The sequence below is a fragment of the Xylocopa sonorina genome, chromosome 15, assembly GCF_050948175.1.
Source record: "Xylocopa sonorina isolate GNS202 chromosome 15, iyXylSono1_principal, whole genome shotgun sequence".
NCBI classification, from domain to species: Eukaryota; Metazoa; Arthropoda; class Insecta; order Hymenoptera; family Apidae; genus Xylocopa; species Xylocopa sonorina.
In genome coordinates, this window is record NC_135207.1 from 4,777,706 (window position 1) to 4,799,057 (window position 21,352).

The 21,352-nt window shown below is 42.6% G+C and overlaps 4 protein-coding genes across 7 annotated transcripts in view; 2 read left to right on the forward strand and 2 right to left on the reverse strand.

The window, feature by feature from the left end:
* Window positions 1–29: 29 nt before the first annotated feature.
* Window positions 30–4,183, reverse strand: LOC143430753 (uncharacterized). The gene is made up of 5 exons (XM_076907169.1): window positions 4,056–4,183; window positions 3,430–3,676; window positions 1,531–1,689; window positions 578–823; window positions 30–288 (listed from the first exon to the last, which is right to left on the reverse strand). The coding sequence occupies exons 1-5, from the start codon at window positions 4,062–4,064 to the stop codon at window positions 167–169; spliced, it is 783 nt and encodes a 260-aa protein (XP_076763284.1). The 5' UTR covers window positions 4,065–4,183; the 3' UTR covers window positions 30–166.
* Window positions 3,418–12,264, forward strand: LOC143430749 (uncharacterized). 3 transcript variants are annotated; one of them, XM_076907164.1, is made up of 7 exons: window positions 3,418–3,613; window positions 4,175–4,525; window positions 6,127–6,853; window positions 6,938–8,448; window positions 9,192–9,406; window positions 11,698–11,901; window positions 11,979–12,264. In XM_076907164.1, the coding sequence occupies exons 5-7, from the start codon at window positions 9,312–9,314 to the stop codon at window positions 12,244–12,246; spliced, it is 567 nt and encodes a 188-aa protein (XP_076763279.1). In that variant the 5' UTR covers window positions 3,418–3,613; window positions 4,175–4,525; window positions 6,127–6,853; window positions 6,938–8,448; window positions 9,192–9,311; the 3' UTR covers window positions 12,247–12,264. The 3 variants fall into 3 exon arrangements, with proteins under 3 accessions (XP_076763279.1, XP_076763278.1, XP_076763280.1); XM_076907163.1 differs by lacking the exon at window positions 3,418–3,613 and having other exon boundaries at window positions 3,922–4,525; XM_076907165.1 differs by lacking the exons at window positions 3,418–3,613; window positions 6,127–6,853 and having other exon boundaries at window positions 3,922–4,525; window positions 8,170–8,448.
* Window positions 12,265–12,436: 172 nt separating this feature from the next.
* On the reverse strand, window positions 12,437–13,223 carry LOC143430748 (uncharacterized). The gene is made up of 3 exons (XM_076907162.1): window positions 13,169–13,223; window positions 12,653–13,059; window positions 12,437–12,580 (listed from the first exon to the last, which is right to left on the reverse strand). The coding sequence occupies exons 1-3, from the start codon at window positions 13,206–13,208 to the stop codon at window positions 12,437–12,439; spliced, it is 591 nt and encodes a 196-aa protein (XP_076763277.1). The 5' UTR covers window positions 13,209–13,223.
* Window positions 13,224–13,299: 76 nt separating this feature from the next.
* The window catches only part of Hnrnp-k (Heterogeneous nuclear ribonucleoprotein K), a 94,300-nt gene continuing 86,247 nt past the window's right edge, over window positions 13,300–21,352 (forward strand). The window contains exon 1 of one of the 2 annotated variants that reach the window (XM_076907154.1): window positions 13,300–13,507. The gene's annotated coding sequence lies outside the window, so the exon portion shown is untranslated. The remainder of the gene's footprint in view (window positions 13,508–21,352) is intronic. The other variant, XM_076907152.1, reaches the window with a different exon arrangement.

Sequence of the window (21,352 nt, forward strand, 5' to 3'; positions counted from 1 at the left end):
TAAGGAAAAGAAAGAAAAAATGCTATGGATAAGGTATTCATATTTTATATAAATAAAAAAGTTACATAAACGATACATTCTTATGTACATACGTCCGCCTTTAAATGATATTACTGCAATGAAACAAGATTGATCGTGTAATACGCAATGACTTGTACGGTGTCGTCTAGTAGTGGTATCCGCCCGAGCTTGTTTGGTACGAGCTTGGTCCCTGGTAACCGCCACCTCCGCCTCCTCCTCCTCGGCCACCGCCGCCACCACCGCCACCACCACCGCCAGCGCCGCCGCCTGCATCACAGAAAAAATATTGTTAAGTTAACAAACCTTCATTTTTATTTCATTTTATTTCATTGCATAATACTAATTCGAGTCCCGATGAAGTTACCTACAATGCTCATGAAATACTGGGGTAATTCTTTTACAAGGACAATGGCGTATACACCGAGAGCGTTAACAGTGGTGAATGTACAGTGAGTTAGGAGTGTTGCTCAGTACGCAACAGACCTGAATCTAGATAAGACTAACGCCTACGCAAACGCTTTTCAAATGAGATACCATCGATGAATCTCACCGTAACCACCCCCTGGAGAGTATCCGCCACCGCCACCGTTGCCGTTGCCACCACCGTCTTGATTCTCGCCTCTGGCCTCAGCAGCGAGCGCTAACTCGACGCCTCGTTGAATTTCAGGCGGGATTGGAGGTGGAGTCGGCAGATGCGCGCCCTGAGGATGGAAACCTTCTTCGTCCGCGGTGTAGGTGATGCTATACTGTACGCCATCGGGTCCGGTGTACGAGTACGATCCACTCACTGCTTCCGAGTTACCTAGGAAAGCGAGACTACGCGTGAACACTTTGATGCAACTGGCACTCAGGCTGAATTGCGTCACGTATCGAGGATTTTTGCGGCTTTCCAGGTTGTTAGTAATGATCATTGTTCGGCAATCACTCATCGCGAATTGAAATAGGCAGAAATTAGGACGCGCGGTCGCCTGCAGCTTTTCGCGCGGTCTCTTAGGAATCTTCCGACTATATAATGGTTTACACATTGAACAATTTGTATCTCCCATAAAGAAATAGGTGTTCAGACATAGAAATGTAAAAAAGGTACATATCCCGGACGAATCGATTGGAAGATTTAGTAATCATTCATTGCGAATTAAATTGATCAGAATTAGAACAGACACGGTAGTCTGTAGTTTCTCGAAACGGAATTTCCCCGATTTACACGGTTTACACGTTGTAGAAGATATGAAAAAAAAAGACATTATCGATTCTGCGGATCTTAGTTTTGCAAGTGAAATGCTGATGAGGAATGTAGTGCTGCCAACAAGTTGGATGGAAGACGCGTTTTAGGAGTTGCAGTGTTATTGCGTTCACCAGGCCGATACCATTGTAAGATGGAACGATCGAGGCCATGTACGATGATGGATAGGAATATTCATAACAGCGAGAAATGGCAGCGACGAACCGCGAAGAGAGGGAGTTCGCGGGATACCCGGTATTGGGAAACGAGAGTGGCCCTGATCTCACCTTGCTGGTGACCCGTTTCTTGCGCACTGATACCATTTCCTGTTTCGTAGCTGAATTGGTAGTTGCCATCACCGCTATTCTGGTTGTCGAACGAAACGATTGGTATCTCTTGGCCTCCACCTCCGGGTCCTCCTCTTGGTCCACCACCGCCACCACCGGCTGTAACGTAAGTCCGAGGAAATAATTTTAAATGTTACATAAGCGATTCGACCCGAACAAAATCTCATTATAGAAGCACTTAAGCTATCACAGACTTTGACTGACTTAAGTAATGTTTCCCTGCAACTGACTTTTAACCAACCCTGAGAAAGTTGACGATCGACCGGTCGGCGGAGCCAAAAAAAAGCTGGCACGAACGCGCGTTTTCTCTATTAGATACAATTATTTAGCCAGGATTTAAAGCGAAACCCGAATAGAACGCATCTGTCGTTCCGTCGCGTATAATCGACTTTTTATCGATCAGCGTATCTGTGCAATCCTCTGGGTTGCGCCACTCTTAGGTGAAATCCGCGAACGTACTCGAGATTAATCCGTAAACTGAATGGAGCCTAATTACTTGGTCGGTCGACAACGACGACGTACATAAGGAGACAGACACGAGACGCTTCGGTGTTCCTATTTTCGCAACCAGCCGTGGATTCTCACAATCTTCGAATCGTACGAAGTATTCGAGAGCATCGTTACCGGGTATCTTCATTAGAGGAGCGCCTCGAGGGATAAAGTGATTAGACGTTTCACGTTGCGTTGCAATTTTCACTTTTCATTCGTCCTCGTAGCACGGGCCCCGGTTTCACGACATACTTTACATATTTTGATGCAACTCGACCGACCAACTGTCTCTCATCGCGCGTTTTCTCTCTTCCCCGGTCTTTCTCCCTTTCTGATGACACAACGTGACACAACATCGCTCCACGATCATCCAAATGATTTTCTCTCGGTGCGTATGTTGCCGAAACAGATCGTGTTAGACGTCCCCCCGTGGTTGGGCAATTTGTTACGTTAACTTTTTCTTCCAGTGGAAGGAGATTTCCACCGCCAGTTTTATTGCAATAATGATTTTAATGATGTGTGAAATGTTTGCGCTGACGAGAGGTAATAGTCTTGGCCGGGATTAACGAGAAAAAGAACAATATATAGCACTAAAGTACGTGGTGAACGAGTACTCGGGTTAAGTACACGTTTTCTCCTAGTTATGTAACACAGCGAGTACAAAAAATTCAATCTCTGCGTAGATCGGAGATGAGTCGAAAAAGAAAATTAAAGAGTGTAAAAGCTTCGAGCATTTGACCCACATTCGATTGGATCAATAAATATCGCGCGTTCAAATACTGATATTAGTTCGATAATAGTGATTACGATCTCTTCTCCTAAAAAGCATGTGAATTATTGGCATTGCCTTTCACTCAGAAACCTGTCAGTAGAATTAAATAATTCAAATTGACGGTAATGATCGAACTTCAAAAGTCACTTATTCAAGGAAACAATATTTTTAATAAACCGTAATATTATCGCATATGGTGACATCAAAAGTATTCTGAGCTGTGTTATTAGAGTATTACAAGTTGTAATTTAGTTATATAATTTATTTCACATAGTATAGTTATTTATCCTTTAACTAGCCATAGAGAGTTATTGCGAAAAGTTGGAAAGATAGATATTCAGGAATTGCTCGCAATTCAAGATTATTCAAATTTAAAAATCGAGTTCGATATATATATATCGAATAATCGATTGTTCGATACATCAAACTATGTTCGATCCGATTATCGAATACTCTCCGGTATACAAATGGCGGTACGAGCGTAAGCTGAGCGTTCTTACTTCATTTTATTTATTATTTCATTATATATATTTGTGCATGTTATAATATGAAAATTTTAATTACAGGTTAGTACTCACGTCCATAAGCACCTCCGCCACCGCCTCCACCACCGCCAAATTGTCCTGGTCCGCTTGGTCCACCCGGTCTACCAGGTCCTCCAGGGCCACCAGGGCCTCCTGGACCTCCTGGGCCACCAGGACCACGATGAGGAGTTTGAATCAACCCTGCGCCTCCTGCAGTGCCCGCATTGCCTGGAGGAAGGTAAGTGTTGTCCAGTCGGGCCGCGTAACACGTGCCCACGACGACCAGCAACGCGACAGCGAGCTATTAAAAACAGTCGTAGTATCGGTACAAGCAAGTTTCTCTTTTTTTGAAATATTTAAAACTTAAATGATGAATATATAGCTAAAATGTGATATGTAGTTTCCGTAATGTCACTGATCAATTTTCGTAACCGCACTTTATTACATTACACCGACTCTACTCGATTCGAGAAGAGAATGTAATAAGGGTGTAGAGTTTTTAGGTATTCAACCAATGCTTTTGCAAGGATATAAATCGATCGAATAAATCGTTGAATCTCGCTCGATGTCACTGCGCTGCGATCCTACGAGAGATCGAGAACGGAAACCGGAAATGAAGGGATATCGTAGTCTCGCGCCCTCTAACGTGAGAAGAGAAACGATCGTGTTACGACTCGTACCGATCTCATCTCGCTGATGAACTGTTCGATCTTTTGTAAAGAGCGGACCTCCCCGATGATACCGGTCACACCAATGGATCGTTCTATCGCCAAACGATGGCAATAATTGGTCTGTGCAGATTCGGTTCGAAGCAACCGTGCTTATATACCGATTCCGTGGATCGTCTTCCTCCCACCCGGCAACGAAGGAAGACTTAGAAACAGCATCGACTCTGGTGATCACCACCCGGTGCCGCGTCCCTCGGCGAAGTTCGCGAACTCGGCTGACGAATGAGAGACGGAGAGAGAGCGGCAGGTAGGACGAAGGAAGAGGATGAAACTAAGCGAGAAGGCGGCTGAAAAAGATGAGCCATGGTGAGAGATGCAGGATGAGGGGTGATTGCGCAAGCCAGGTGATACAGATCGGCGGGCATCTCTCGTCGGACCTGAAGGTCGGCTAATCGGGTCGACATGAAAGTGAATCGAGCCTGGTATGTATAAGCAGAAGTATAGGCAGGCGAAGGGACGACAGTCGTGGTTGTCAGAAAAAAGAGAGGTTACCGCGAGGTGTACCCGTGCCCCTCGGTCGGTAAAAGACAGTTAACGGAGTAGAAAAGAACGGAGAGCGGAGGTTGATGGGGATGAGCCTCTCGGCGGCCTCTCTGATATTGAAGATTGCGAGACGTTTCGAGCTACGATTTGAGATGCGTGCGTTCCATCTTTGTAATTATATCGGTCATTTCGTGTCCGACATCACGCGGGGTCGTCATCATCATTCACGATAGATGGGACGGCTCGTGGTGAGCAACGCACGCGCTCTGCAACCGCGTGCGCGATCATTGCGCAACCTGGTGCGTTGCGCATCAACCGTTCCCGATGGTATATACGTAATTTTATGTGGAAGTGTGCGAGCGTGTACGTACACGATAGGCCGCTCCAAATCGTCCCTAGTATTACCGATCGACACGTAACTTACCGCTTAACGATTCCCCCCCCCGGGTCAACCGTACTCACGCTCCGAGGCAGACGCCTCGACGTGATCGCTTCTCAATAACCATCTTTTACCTTTCTCGTCTTCGTCGCTTCGAATTTGCCTGGGAGCGGACCAGCGTGAACAATTTAGTTCCCTATTTTAGACTGTTCACTTCTACCAGGTCAATTCGCGGTAGCGTGTATAAGAATCGCTTTGATGAAATTTTTTCCTCTTCCGCGAAGAGCGCTACGATTAACCCCCTGTCGTCTATTGTACTGCCTGTCCAAGGATTTCATTATCGGACGTATACCGCCTTTGATTTCCTTACGGACGCGGATCCACGACATTTTCTTTTCCTTTTTTATCACTTTTTTTTGCGTATAAAGTAAGCTCTGTGAAGCTTATAATTACATAGGAGGCTTTCTCCACTCAGTGTTCATTACTACAGTATAGAAACGCTAATTGATGTTGCGTTATAAAGAGACCTGTATTAGTGGATATGATTGCTACCCGTGAGAATGTGTTCATCTTCCCGCGTGCATCGACGGCGGCATAAGAGGAAAGAAAATCGCGTAAAAGAAGGAAGAACTGTACATGCAAATGAAACCGAGGCTCGCACGAATTTGCAAAGTAATTTCGATCTCTATCTATTCACTACCTCCGGATTGCATCCTTCCGATACGATCGCTTTGACATCGTGTCTAGCGTCGTACTACACGTGTATTGCCTAGAGGGTGAGTGAAATGTCTTGCGTAATCGGTCATACTTTCTTCCTATGAGGCTCATAACAAGCGTTTGTGAAAGAAAGTTCCTGAATCTATGAGGTAATACATATCTCACTCCCCTGGCGGGTTATCTCGGCCTAGTCCTAACAGTTATGTAAATCCTCCAATTTCTAAAAAACGACTTAGATTCTCGTAACTCTCGCGAACGCTTCGCTTTGATGGTTCGACAAAGCGACTAGTGTAACGGGGCAGAAGTAGAAACAGTTCTACGGAAAACCATAAATCACTCCGCTCTTTCCCATGCACTTCTCTGTCTGCTTGTTAAACGTTCAGCCTCCGCTCCTCTACTAGCCTCTCGACGCTCGACGAGTAAACGAAATATTAAGTTTCTCAGGAAAACCTACACAGGAAAGACCCAGTGACCTGTATTCGCATCTCGATCGGTCGGCTACTAAATTCTTGAAATCCAGTTGAGACAAGCGACTGGTACCCGCCGACACTTGGATAGGGGTTAATCCGCTTATCTGAAGATCGCTGGTAATAGATCGAACCCATGGAGCATCGGATCTTTAAACAGATCGGACAGAAACGAAGCAGAAACGATGGACAAAGCACAGAAACCAGCGCGGATTCGATGATCGATAGGATGGGTTGCTCTGCGCGAGCCATTCGAATTAGCCGATGAAGGGGTGCGGCCCGAGCAAAAAACGGGGCGATCGTGAGCCAGAGCCTCGATAATAGGATACCACGACCGTTCGAGACAATGTATATTCCTCGGCTTCGAAAGAATAGTCTCGGATGCTTTCTAGACGGATCGAGTCACCGAACACACCGATACGCTTTGAGAAGACCCAGCCCTTTGGCTTTGCGCTATCCGCGCATTCATCTATCTTGCTGCTCGTGTTATGCCAGAGGTGAGGTTCATCGGTGAAACGCTTCATCGAGAACTGTACCACCACGATACTCACGATACTCCTCTAGACGTTCTACCGGTGGGCGCTGTCGCCAAAAAAGGATCGCGCATGAGAAAGAGGACGATATCCCGACTAATAAGCGCTTTGTACTACAATGTCGAATCGTTCTCCCAAGGCACCTGATCTGCACGGTAAAAGCCGTATATGGTACTGTTTTATGATACTTCGAAGATGGAATTGAAAAATCGCAGAACTCTCCTCTCTTACCATATCGTTATTGTCGCTTTTTAGGAACAAGGAGCGGTTTTATTGCACTTTCGTGATGATCAGTGAGAAGTTTGGAACCTTTGTCCACGTTTAATTACGTATCGACGCTGTATCGGAGATTTCAATGCACACTGCGCAATAACGATATCGCTGTACGTTCATCTGGAAGAGGTTGAGGTTCAATGGATTAAGAAACACCCTCATACTGGTTTGATGGATTGGCTAATTGCAATTACGCACTCGATATGCTCTAAGCACATCTAAAGAGGAACGATTTTATGCCTCGGCGATGTGACGGTATCCGCATGTAATCAGAATAATCAAACGACAATTCCAATCAACTTTCTCTGCGGTACAGATTCTAAGAAGCTCAAGATGCGAAGAAGAATTGCGGAAGTAGCTCACACGTCGTTATTGAATAATGATCTCGAACAAGAGGGATTGCACGTATAATGGCTCCGTTCAATCGACTTTGGAGCATTGGTTTCTTTGTTACGATCTCGCCAGGCGAACGATCGTATCATTTCGAAAGAGACGCCACGCCATGAGGAGGTCACCTCATGAAGGGGGGAAAAAATTTGCGGTCTCGGCGGTTCTTGTAACGCCCTGACGCAACTACGTGGACGGTGGTATAACGATGATAACAGGGAGGATGACGAAGTGGTCCGAGCACACGTTCTCCCGGCGAAGCTATCCTTTTAGCAATTCTGCCTGACGCAACTGACGGAGGATTCTCGTGCATTGGAATTCCTAAATACGTGTCTATAGTACTTTCATCCAGGATACCTAGCGCACCATCGTGACGATAATCGCCTCGCGTTCACGGCAACGGTGTAAAATTTAACCATTTCTCCGTCTGGCTGGTTCTGCCTTTGGGCTACAACTTAAATTGGACGATGTAATCGAGCAGGATGAGGATGCGGTAAAAGGATCGAGAGAACAAAGAGGTAAGTCGTCTCTTTTGTCAGAGATCACCATTGATGGGAATCCTGTTCGATGGTATTCGAAAACGTATCGTGATCGCGACCGAGGATGCCGTTTTCTCGATTTAAGAGGATCGTCTCCGGAGCGTGCGAGTGAATGGGTGCCCACGGTAGCGCTCCAGAGCCTTCTCTCCGTGAGCTGGCTCACGGCTACAGGGAAGGAAAATATAGTTCAGGCCGATTGCATAATGGAACGGAGGCGCATCACATTGGTTAAACTCGACGCGAGCTACTTTGAGAATCTACGGTAACGGCGAACGTCTCTTCTTCTAGCGTCATCGGTGACCTTTGAAGCTGAAGGAAGAGCGGAACGCTTGTAACACCGTCGTGTTCGCCGAGGGTAGGGGCGCAGCCGTGCCGTAACGAAGCTGTACACCATCAGCCCCGAGCTATTCAGCTAGATGATCCAATTCTAGTCTGATAGTTTGTATACCGACACCCGGACTCGACCTGTTCGCCTTGGATGCTGCGGAATATAAGAGCAGGTCCTTTAAACTAAAGGTTCAGAACGACGCGCGACTGCGACGTCAAAGGATGCGAGCCTGAATGCAAGTTCGTATCATGCTTCTCTTTTTATATGCATATGGGGTGTGATCTTGGCTTGCAATGCTAGGAGTTTTAGATGCTAGAAATAGCTATCTTTAATTTTTATCGAATGAAGGAAATAGTAATGTACATTTTTGAAATTTTATAATGCCAGCTTTCTCGTGTTATACATTTGGTACATTGTACTGTAACGAATAGACATACTAATTAAAGTTGGCATGACGTTTCGTCTAATTAATAGTAATACCGAGGTGATTAGAGTACACGAGTAACATTCCTATATAATTTTAGTGAAATTTTAATTAGACTTAAGTAAGTTATTGCATGGGTCGTCGTAGTACATCTTTTTATAACCAGGCTATATATCTTCGATTCCGTTTTTATTACTATCCTTCCCACTCATTTTCCCCACGTGAAATACTTTTCCCCGGTTGAGTAACTTTAACTCTTAGTCATCAGTGTCTATTGGAATTATTTCTTGAAGCTACTTCATATAGAAATACGACATTCGAAGTTATTTTACATAGTTTAACGTTAGGTTCTGTACTTTTCAAATTTTTTTAAGAATACGTATTTCTTTTTGTAATTTAAGTTTCAGGATAAGCAGTATACTTTATAGTTTGAAAATAAATGTTGGTAACATTTTATTAAATTTGATCTTAAGTACAAAACCGCCACCTGTAGGTGGCGTTTCGAATTACTTCGAAGTTCTCAACATACTTTCAAATGATACGAATTATTTCCATCAGTTTAGAGACGCAAAACTGGAGGTCTGCGTTCCATGGGACAGAAAAACCGTTATGGTCAGTTTTCGGTGAAATATCCAATTACCAAAGTCCGAGAACTCATTAATTATCCTATCTTCGAGAATGGAGGAGAGTCAAGAGCAAGCGTATCCGAACAATGTTCTTCTATTTCGCCTCGCCATTTCAAATAGTTTTAAATGCATCGCAGAATCAGTGAGGTGAGTGAAATGGTTCCGAACGGAAAAAATTCAGATTTTACCTAATAGTACTCGTTATGACTGAAATAAGAAACTTTATTTACAAAATTATACTAAAAATCTTGAATATGACCAAATGTTTGGAGGTTATGCCATCTGTCATGTATGTATTCATCTGTACCAATACTCGCGGTATTTCTAAATATTTAAACGCATGCGCAATTAATGTACAAATTGAAATTTCTCCTTTATATTCATTTTTTTATGATTATAGCGTTTTAATAAAAAATTAGATTTGTAATTTGTTATTGCTATGTGAAATATGTATATAGGTTATAATAAGTATGTACATGTAAACGATCGTTTTAAACGCATAATAGTGAAATAACACAAGATAATATTAATAGAATTCACTGTAGAAATTCTGAACACATTCGCATTAATCAACTTCCGGGTGAACGAAATAAAACATAAAGAACAAGCTGTATTGCGTAAGAAACGATTGGAATTAGTGAAGCGTAAAAAATTTGTATGCGGTACTGTGCGAAACCCCAGGCTTGGTCAGATAAATTTTAGGTTATGTTATTCTTACGTACGTAGTACGCTTGTACGATAACAGTACTACCAACGTAAGTGTGTCAAGTACGAGCGTCGGTCAAGAATACCGCTTTAATTAAGAAAGCCGAAGCGAGCGCGTATGGGATTTTGTCATGATATATTTCAGTGGGTCTGACGTTTCGTTTATCGACGGTAAAAAGAGGTGGAGGAGGCGGAGAGGTGGCGGAGAAGGAGGAATCGCCAATGACCCAAACGAGGCGGTGGTGTTACTTGATGTCATTGGCCTCTCTGGAAGTCGCATGTTAATTTGTCGACGTTCACGTGGCCGAGCAATTGTCTGGCGGTGTTTGACGGTTCCGTGGGCGCACGGGGACGGGTCGTCGATTTTCGAAAACGGTTCCCTTCGGTTCTCGCTTCCTAGAATCTGCCTGCTCTTTGAAACCCAACACACCAGTTGACCTTCGAAGAATTCCACGAAGTGTTCGAGGAAACAAAGGGCCCCTGATGTGGTCACATCGTTCGGCTCCATCATTCGTGCAGTGCGTGTCGCGGGGATCGTACGGGTTCCTCTGCTTCTCCGTTATTCTCACGTTATAATTAATCGGCTAACTACGCGTATTCTACGGGGAGCTATTTACACATTATATACACTATTTCTACTTCCGAGACGTTTTTCGACAACTGTACAACATTTTTTCCTTGTTACGGAAACATACGATAATATATTTCCCCGATGACCTCATTAGAGTGACGGTTAACGTTATCGCCCGAACATTGCGTGTCTCTTCCTGCTAAAGATCATAATGATTGGATCGAGAATCGTCCATGAAGAATGTGTTTTAAGGCGTATTCAATTAGGTCAGGACTAATGCAAATATGTAGTATCGACATCAAATTGCACACGTCCCGGCCTGATTAAGTACGTGTAAATCAACGGAAGAAGAATCAAAGGTGTGCCCCCTTTCACACGATACTCTCTACTTCTTACATTTAAAATATGTTTATTGTTATTACATTAATCTATGCATTGTACGAAAATAATTGTAAGCTATCTATAAAAATTCTTGTATGAGTATATTCCATTTCCCCTGAAATTACATTGTATTGTATATTATAATAAAGAAGATACATCTACCCTGTTTTGCGTCTCCATAATTAGGAGAAGATTGCTTATTAATCATTATGTTGATATGCGAAAGAATTCCGGAAATTGTGCAACGCGATTACCTGTTACTATTGTATGCATATTATAATACTACGAAACTGGATTGGCTTGCCAAGATACTGGTTTTCCCCTATTTAATCATGCTAGTATTTGTGCATGGTAAACAAAGAAAAATTTAATCTCTGCGATAGTAGAGCTACTACATGCGTGCAACGATCATCAAACGTATATTACAGGCATGGCACCATGCGTTTATCTGGCCAGGTGTGTTGGTTATAAAAGGATATTTCTCGCTTCAGTTGTCTTGTGTAGAACAATGCGTGCATAACTTCGTTTGTTTTGCTCTGATCTCACGTTAATGAAATCGATCGTGACATAAAATGAGAAAAAATGTGCAAGATGTACTATCCTACTGCATTGTGCGTGTTCACGTATGAGTAATTCCAATTAAACTAAGTGGTCTTAAGCGGAGAGTATTTAACATTTGTAAGAAACAGTAAATTAGTCATAAAATTCATAGCTCTCGCGATTCTTTTGAACGGCACTGTTGAATATACATATTCGTAACTTCTACTTAAATATTTTTCAGTCAAGAAGATTTCCAGAACATCCTTACGATTTTAAAATCGAAGCCGACTATTGTCCAAAAGTTGCACAAAACAATGTTCACAGAGCTTTTTGAGACTATGAATAGCGATTTGAGTGATATATTGGACGAAGGAAGCTTGCGAGATGGAATGGAAAAAGTTGCAAAATTATCGGACGCGAATTCATCCGTGACTGAAGATGCTTGGTGAGCTAGAACATTTGTCTATTTTTATCGAAAATTTGTAATAACAGTGTTTAATTGCTAATATTATTTTGTTTTAGGAGGCCGCCAGGAAACGTATCTTTACATTTACGTTCGTTGGACGCACACAATATTAAAGAAGAAAGTAAATTACTAGAAAACCGTATAAATGATATGGAAGAAGAAAATGCAGTTTTGATGCAGAAAATTGCAGATAAGAGATCGAAAATAATCGCCATGAACGACAGCATAACACGATCTCTAAGTAGGTCATCAATTGTTATAGATTTATTAGAGAAAAGACTGGAAGGGTTAGAAAAATGTTTAATGTTACTAAATCAGGAATAGATAATAATATAACAAAATAGGCTACAATATAATATATATATATAGATAATAGGTTAAATATCAAATAGGCTACAAGTGTTATAGAAAATGCAGAATTAAGAATGTAACATAAGATGTAGTTTATTTTATAGTGTAAATTATAATAGTGTACATAATTATTAGTTACATTAATAATACCGGTATAATTTTATTAATCGATAGTTCGTTTAGAATTTTTTAGATTTGCAATTCTGGGGTCATTGAGGATTTTATTTACTCTGCTCCTTAAATTTGGTGTAATTCGCACATTTTCCACCGACTTTTTTAACTTTCGAACCAATGCCATATTCTTCTTCTATAAAATAGAAGTATGTAAAAAGTTGATTTTCCATGTTGGTGTTATGTATAAATATTTATGGAAAAGTACCTCTTGAATTGTAATCATCTTTTTTACTTCTATTAATTTTCGATCATATTCTTCTGCCTTTTTCTGTAACTCTTTTAACTCTGTTTTTAAGTTGTCTCTTTGTAGTGATAAATATTTAGTACTTTCTCGAACAGTTTCCTCGTTAGAATTTACCATCTCGATACATTTCATATAATTCCAATGAATTTCCTTCAACTGTTCTTCTAAACCGTTATTTTGTTGCTCTACATTTTTTAATACGTATGCCCCTTTATCCCACAGTTGATTAACTTCATTTATTTGCATCTCTGTGAATTCATATTCGGTTTCCAATTTTAATATCTTTATTTTAACATCTTCTAGTTCCTTATCTATTGAATATGATTCGCCGAATTCCCAATTTTCTTGCATTCCGTCAGATTTCAATCCTGTTCGTTAACATTATATTACTTGTCACTGCATTCGTAGCTTCGTTTTCGTATCGAAAAATATTTGAAAGCATAGAAACTAGAAAATAAAACACGGATTGTACGCTACCAAGTAATAACTCACCAATATTATTATTTTTACAGTCCATTTTTGCAACGTCAGAACTACATCAACTTGCAATTCGAATGAGTAACCAATATGGCTGCCGTCGCGCCAAAGCATTCCCGCGTAAATCGAAGCCTTTTTCCTACTGGCCGAGAAGGAACGAATGGGACACGTCATATTCGCCGGCAGCTTAGCAGAACGCCCGACAGATGGCAAGAGCATTAGCTCAGTCCCCGCTACGCACCCGCTGTTCGCCATTGTACCGTGATTGCTGTTAAGTTTCGTGTTTGTGAGTGAGAATTCATCCGGTTTATCGAGTTCTGAAGATCTTCTACGCATCGGGTAAGTCGAAAATCTTATTACACCCCAATACTATCCCATGCGTATTTCTGAATTTCGTGCGCTTCGCATGATTACGCCGGCAAAGTGCGTTTCGTCTAGAAGGGACGAGACGTATACATTTTTTTGGGGGTTAGTTTCTGACCCTCGCGCGTCAGCCCTCTTCCGTACGCGTGGTCAAGCCTTAGGACGATCAGCTCCGATCCGTCTTGAACGTGAAAGACTTAAAGATTCATTAACGATGAAAAACGTCTCGAACGTTCGTGTAGCGGTTGAGGTTATATGTCGGGCGCGATAACGAACTCGATGTTTTTCCAGCGGTGATGCTACGCGGTGCATTTTTAGACGCTTCGAGTCGACAGCTAAGTCAATAATTTCGGCCATGCGACCGGGCCTAACATGTCCGTAGAAATTCTGTGTCTTGCGGTGGCATGATCGGGTGTACACACGCGGTATCTTGTACCGGTTTTTACTCGATCAATTTCCCTGTCGCCCAATGTCGTACGTGTGACAAATCGCCAGGACGGAGCGAATGTAATGCGTCGATATTTTCACGAACGTTATCTTGTCCGATAAGAACTACTTTTATGTGCCGCACTGGCTGCTTTGCGCCGTGCGCGTAATACAATATTATATATTCCTTATTCAGGTTAATATTGCTAAATAGTTTTTATATAACAGTTACAATTATTGTGGAGCTTGGATGCGGAAGAACACCTTTGTAGTACCGTTTCAATTATTCCTCGTTATTTAACTCACGTTATTCAATGTGAAACATATTACGAAGAAAAAAAATATTCTACAAACAATGACACAATAGTTTTTCTATGTGTCACGTGTTTACTTGCATAATGTTCCCTGTGCGGAATGTTCTGTTTGTTGTCGTTAGGTAATCCACGAGTCGCGATTAAATAGTATTCTGGAGGATGCTTTTGAAGAGGTGATAATTGGTTCGAACTGTTGCATTATTAAGCGATTGATTTGTTTATTGCGCAGAACTCTCGTGCGGAATTTAAGTCGGTTTTAGATTGTTTCCGCGCGAAGGAGCATACTCTCTCTGTCAGCTGGAAATATTGTTATTCGATGAGACCAAAGATTAACGGTTCCGCTTGTTGACAAACACAATTATCTTAACTTAAAATGATTCGATTAAAGCTTGGATTCGATCGAAGTCTATTGGATTTAAGTTTATTAGATCGACGTATTATATCACGCGTGCACAGAGCTTTACTGGAAGCGATAATATACTGCTTGACTGTAAAAGTAGATGGCGCCATGTTAAATTGAAATTAACACAAACAGAAAGGATAGTTAAATCATATATATAGGCGACAATGATCATTTTTCTGGGCACTTGTCAATTCATATGTGTTTCTAAGCTGTTATTCGTAATTGTAACAGATTGTTCTATAACATACCACTGATAATATTGTAATCGTAATGTTCAAGGCCCTGCTTCTCGTATGTACATTATGATAGTATGATTCACCTTGAGCAACTATTGCAGACACTTTGTTGGACGAGAAGTGGATTTGAAATTTATTTATCGTTTTATAGATCAATAAAACACAAATTTCACTTACTCAGACGATTATACTGATTCGTAGCTATTTCTTTACACGATTAACCGATTCATTGTCTATTTAATTGGGAAATATGGTAATATAAAATGATACACGATAATGTAAATTAAGTGTCATAAAAATTATAAGCGGTCTTCAAATGATTTCCACGTTTTACCATATTATTGTGTAAAAAATACTTGGATATGCTCATCAATTTTCTTTGGTGCGTAGGTCTTTTTTAAATTGAATTTTTTCCATTAATAACGGGAGCGAAATAATTAGTCGATGATCGATTCAGTTAATTCCCTTAATGCTGTTAGCTCGTTATCGAACAATACCACGTGCATTAACGATTTCCTTGTCCTTCGTTGGAGTATCTTCTGATCGCACCACCGTGAACTTCGACTCTAATGCCTATTATTTCCTCGTAACGCTAACCGCTTCTGACAGTGTTTACCAGGCTCCCCAATTAATTCGCCGGTTACATTGTTACGTATTCCATCGTACTACTCTATTCGATTCGTACGCGGGTATTTCTCTCAGTTGGTTTATTTCAATCCATTCATGCTTTCTTTGCGATTCTATCGTCTAGAAAGGTCTTACATAAAAATTGAATAGAGCACAGAATTCACCAATTTACGTTATCTCCATATTACTAATCATGATCGAGGTATCAATTGAAATATATTTATTGTCGCTTTTTGCTGGCGATTTTAGATTAGAATAATACATTTCCAGTAACTAATATCACGAATTATTTGCACTTTCAAAAAGCGTTAGTTATTAGCTACTATCAGGCAAGAGAGATATCACGTTCATCCAACTACGTTAAAGCACCATCGAGCCTCTCGTGCCGTCTAGTCACTCTTCATGATCTATCCCTAAAATCTCTGCGAATCCCGCCCGTCGATAAATGTCCCCCGTCACGTTCTGCTGATCCACTTTTTCCCTTCAACCCTTCCATCCTCGCGCTCCGCCGTCTTTACATTCTCCACCCTCCATGCCATCGCGTCTTCTCTCGTTCTCTCCCGAGTACTTTCTTCGCGTCCCGCCTGCTGGCGGTCTACCCTCTCCAGTTACAAGCTTACTGCACGTACAGCCCGGTACCATCATTCATAATTCGAGAATCGAGCGCGACGTCGAACTTTCCACGGGAAACGACGGGAACGCGGTTCCAGAGGAAACGCAGACCCCGTGATTGGTCAGTGGCCACCGTTGGTGGTGGAGTTATGGACAGTTTGGGCTAGGTCAAGCCCAGTTGGATCGCGTTCAGGTAAGGACATCCTCCGCGCAGGGGTGTGCGACGCGTTGACGAGGGGGGTGGTTTTCTGCCGGCAGTGTTCGACACAATGGCACAACAAAACGTTTCCAGGACAACAGACCGTTCGGGGTTGCCATCACAAAACTTTCCAACTTGTGACTGCAAACATTAAAAGCTCCGGGACACGCGTTATCGAGAGGTAGATGGAAAGAGAGGAGAGTAGCCGAGGAGGAAGCAGAGCGGCGGTGCCCGCGTGAGTTCACACGCACGCCCATCGTCACGCGAGCACGCGTGCCCGCGACACGTACTCCGCGTGTGTCCCCGCGCGGGAAACAATGGAAAAAAGGGGAACGGGATGCCACTGTACAACCCGCTTTTTGTTTCATTATTTTCGGCGGCCACCGACCCTCCCAGCTACTTAAATGCACGCCTCTTTGCCGACCGCGCGGTCTAATCGCGGTGTAATTCAGTTTATGCGCGGGCGAATTACGGAGCTCGTCCTTTCAGGGGTTGCGATGGCTCGCAAACGGCTGGACTTTAACTACGAACGCGACTTTTAATGACTCGAAGATTCGCGACATGTTTTCCGCTTTTCATTTGAATTTCTGATCTCTTGGCTTCTTCTCAGTGTGGGTGTTGTTGAGTGCTCGAGACTTAAATATTTTAGAGGCTGCTTATTTTCTTGCGAAACGTCTGTTCTCGTTACTGGCTTCGTCGAATGCGACTACTAATGGCATCCAGTGTGCCGATGTAATTACAAGCCAGACTGACCAGGCTTTTTGTCCGTCGCGATTAATCGTACTGGTGTACTCCTGCATCTCCTTTATCATCCTGCACAGATTTAAAGGCCGTAGAATGGGATACTTACACACGCACGCCAATTCACGCGGTCCAATTAATTTTATATCTGTCGATGAAATCCGCGACCGGTGTAAATCGACGGGAATCGATGTCGAAAAAATACGTTCCCGTTCTCGATTAATTCGATCTGGTATCGCAGACGAAGGTTCATAAAGGTGCAGTTACGCGCGAATCGAAATAATCGAACGAGCCACGGATCGGTTGCCATCGGTTTGGGAATTATTTAATTCGATTAACCGTCGATTTGCATAAAATACGCGTTGATTTGCCTCGACGCATCTCACTTTTTGAGAATCTGCCATTTGCGAATTTCGCAACGCGAATCGTGACTTTTTAGTCGTTGATATAGTCATGGAAATTTACCTTGTACGTTATAAAAATACCAAACGGAGATGAGAGGGAAGAGCTACCAATGAATTCGATTATTATTCGCGCAAGAATTCGACGATACGACAGGCTTTGTACCTACATCAGAGATGCTTAGTTAGCGTATAAATTCGTGCTCCTTTTATTTCGCTCTAATTTTTCTTGCGGTGATACCCGTAGCAAGACTTTTTGGGTTTAAGATTTATTTCGACGCAGGAAACAGCGCTCCGGGGTGAGATAAAATAAATGTTTCTCCCCTCTCTTTTTCGATCGTTCGATACAGAGTCACCCATCGAACAATTTGTTCCTTTGCTCGCTTTTTTTCCGTGGTCGCGTTCAAATGAAATATTTCAATTTGCCCGTGGCTGTGTGCGCGCGTATGCGCAATTTATGCGGTCCCCCCCGGTTTGATTAATGCCACTTCGATATCGCTATATAGTTTTGGCGTCGTTACAGACCGGTATAAAATACCCTTCGTTCAGTCGTTGGTCTAGATCGAAGGCGATTTTTCGGGACCTTTAATTCCTAAGGGCTCGTGCTCGCTCGGGAGTGAAACTGTCGCGAGTTGCCCTCGAGAGGGATTTACCAATGTATACGACACGCATCGGGGAACGTAGGTGCATGCATACGTTGGTAAATTTCACTCTCGAGAGCAACTCGCGATAGTTTCGCTCCTAGGTGTACGTAAACCCTAAAGCTTTCTTCTGGTTAGACAAATTGTGTTTGCGAATCGAGTGAAGTTGAAGGGACTCCCACCTCGCTCGAAGCTCTTGAAAGGAGCATGAACAGGCGTTACAAGTCAAATAAGGATGCGAGCATTGTACCGATAAAGTGATACCAAGTTATGTACTTGAATTCCAATCTGAACGAGGGTTAAATCTTGGCGAATTAATCTTGGCTCCTCTATTATCTCGGTAGTTTACCTCGAGATCTTAAACTTCGACGTTCGATCGGTACACGCGCGTACACGTGCACGAGTAACTTTTGTAAAAAGGGAGAAAAAAAGAGAACAAAAGTAGAAGTGGAGCAAAGTACGAAAAAAGCATTAAATTCGATTACTCGTGGACGCACGGTATGTGCCTATATACGGTAGCTCTCTACCGGAATAGAATTTTACTGGCGGGTTGACGCTCGTGCGAGAATACGCGAGCGGGTCGTTCGCAAAAATGTGTCATCGATTCGCTGACTTTCGTGGCGTTCCAGTTAACCACGTGGTTCGAGGAAAACACACGGGCCAGGTGAAGTGAAACTCGCGCGCGCGTCAAACCCGCGTAAATGACACACATCCGTGCTCTAATGGGAAACACCCATCTAGGTGTCCTGTCCTGATAAGGCGTTAAAACGATTAGCTGTTTCTCTGCTTCTCCTCTCTCCAACCTTTCCCTTCTCTCACACCTTAATTCGATCGTTTGTTAACAACTGAACCTCGCGAAAGGTAGTTACACTCGATTTCCACAAAATGTACGCGTTCCCTGCGTTTTCGTACGTAAAACGCAAGCAATAAGTAGAACGATTATATAGTACAGTGTATCTCAAACGCGTGAAATATTAAATAATAAAGTCACACAGTAGATAGACGCGATCTCTTAGAAGAGAGTCGATGAACGTATAAAAATATACAATACAAATAAGTGACGTTAATATAACTTTTCAATTTAGATTTCCCTCAGCTAGGATTACAATTACCATTAAATGGTACTATTCGATTAAAAAAATGATTCGATACAGAACGCAGGGGAGGAAAATGCGGGTGCAACTAGTCGCGGGACTAAACGATAATTGTGTCGAGCCGCAACTTTTAATAATCGTGAATTCTTCCCTTCCCCCACGTACAGGCGACCTTTCAATTAGCGCGTACTCCAATTTCTGCGCGTTTTAAAAATCGCGTGCCGCGGGTACACGAGAATTTTCCGAGCGACTGCTTAGTTGAATTGCGTCGGGCCGAATCGAACCGTATCTCATCGATCCGCGGACAGGCAATTTGTTTGGCGAGAATTCGCGCCCATCGTTGTTTTGTAACCGGCTAAAAGCAATTGAGAGAGGATAAAAGCTACCGGCAGTGTCATTATACGAGTGCGCCGCGCGGTTGTACATTTCCCTTCCTTTTTTTTCTCTGTCCCGATACCAACAGCGTACGATGATCGAAATGGTACGTGTTATGTAAGCCACCGACGTTTCCACGGAGCCACGGTTGCTCGAGCTTGCTCTAACGACGCAGTAAAACGAAATTTAGATGGCGTTTAGGCAACAGGAATTTTGTTACGCTCGTAACCGGTCGGATCGCTTATGGGGATCTCATTGAGCTCGACACAATTCGGGAATGTTATTCCTTTCGGCGTTACGCTCGCCGCTGATTCGAAATCAAGCCCATTTCCCGGTTTCCATTGCATAATTTCGTTTTAATACGGCTGTTATATTTTCACGCTCCATTTTCGCTTATACGCGACTCGAAAGCTAATCGAATGTATATGCGTTCGGTAATTTCTTCTTTAAAGAAGCGCAAAAACGTATGCTTCGTTTATTCAGGTCGACATGGAACATATTTAAATGCGTAAACGCGTGCACGTGTCGCGTGTAAGTTTTTTTTTTTTTTTTTTTAGTGGTCTGTTGGTAGTAAAAAATATTAACGTCAATCTTGTCGCGAGAGATAACATGGTAGAACGTGTAAAATTTGCTCACAGCGTTACAACGTTGTTTCTGATTAAAGCAGGTAGTTCAGAGTCGTAAATTTTTGGCACGGAGTTTGTTTGTGCTTTCATTCTAAACGATTGGTAAAGAAACTTCAGTCATAGGTCAAAAAGCTTGTTGTTGAAAGAATTAAGGAGAGACCCGTAACTCTTGTACGGGATCTCCTCGGTTTTCTTCTTCGTATTTCACTCGATACACAGGAAAAAAGGGGCTTCATTTGTCACTGACAGAACAGGAAACTCCCCGCAGAAGAAAAAAAAAAAGTTGTCTTGAACTCGTGCCAAAGCAACAAATCATAGATTCCATTTTTATACCGAGAGATCGGTTGGCTTCAAAAAAGAAGTAAAGGAAGAGGATTTACGAGAGAAATCGAAGAGCGGGGGGGAATTAAACGTTGGAAGTTTATCAATTAAAAGGCGCATTGGCATTTTTCCGAGACGAACCGTAAAAGCTGACTCAGCTGAGTCTACGCTTGCCTTCTTCCTTTCTTTTCTTCTTTTCTTCTCTTGGAGATACTTTTCGAACGCTGAATTTTTTGGCAGCGAATGTGTGAAAGACGGAAGTGACCTGCGTAGGTTACCAACGATGCAATTAATCCTGCGACCGCGGACGAGATATCTCGCTGCATCTGTGCCGTTTATGCAACTTCGTATGGACAAGATATCCCGATGCCACGATGTTGGTTATGCAATTCCACGATCGAGCTATCCTGCGCGTCTTTTATTAGGAAGACAGTGACCGCATCCGAAAATTTGGAGTGTCCCGTCTGAATCGTTCGATGAGCAACATTTAGTTACGTCACAAACAGCCAACGATAAATGCAAATTGTCTCATTTATAGTCTGACGATACGAGTATTGCATCATGTATAGCATTGAAAAACCGGTACATCTCATTCGAAGTGATGGAAGATTTCATTATCGACTTTCTATCATTTCCTTGTTTAAAGATTAAAATGTCATACCAGATGGTCTTTGTAATAAAGAGAAGATGATGTATAATTTCGCGATTAATAGATTGTAAATGACACCATCGGTGACAAAACGACCGGTAAGAAATGCAGTCATAAGAGGTTGGTCAATATCGAACCGAACACGTTAGGTAACAC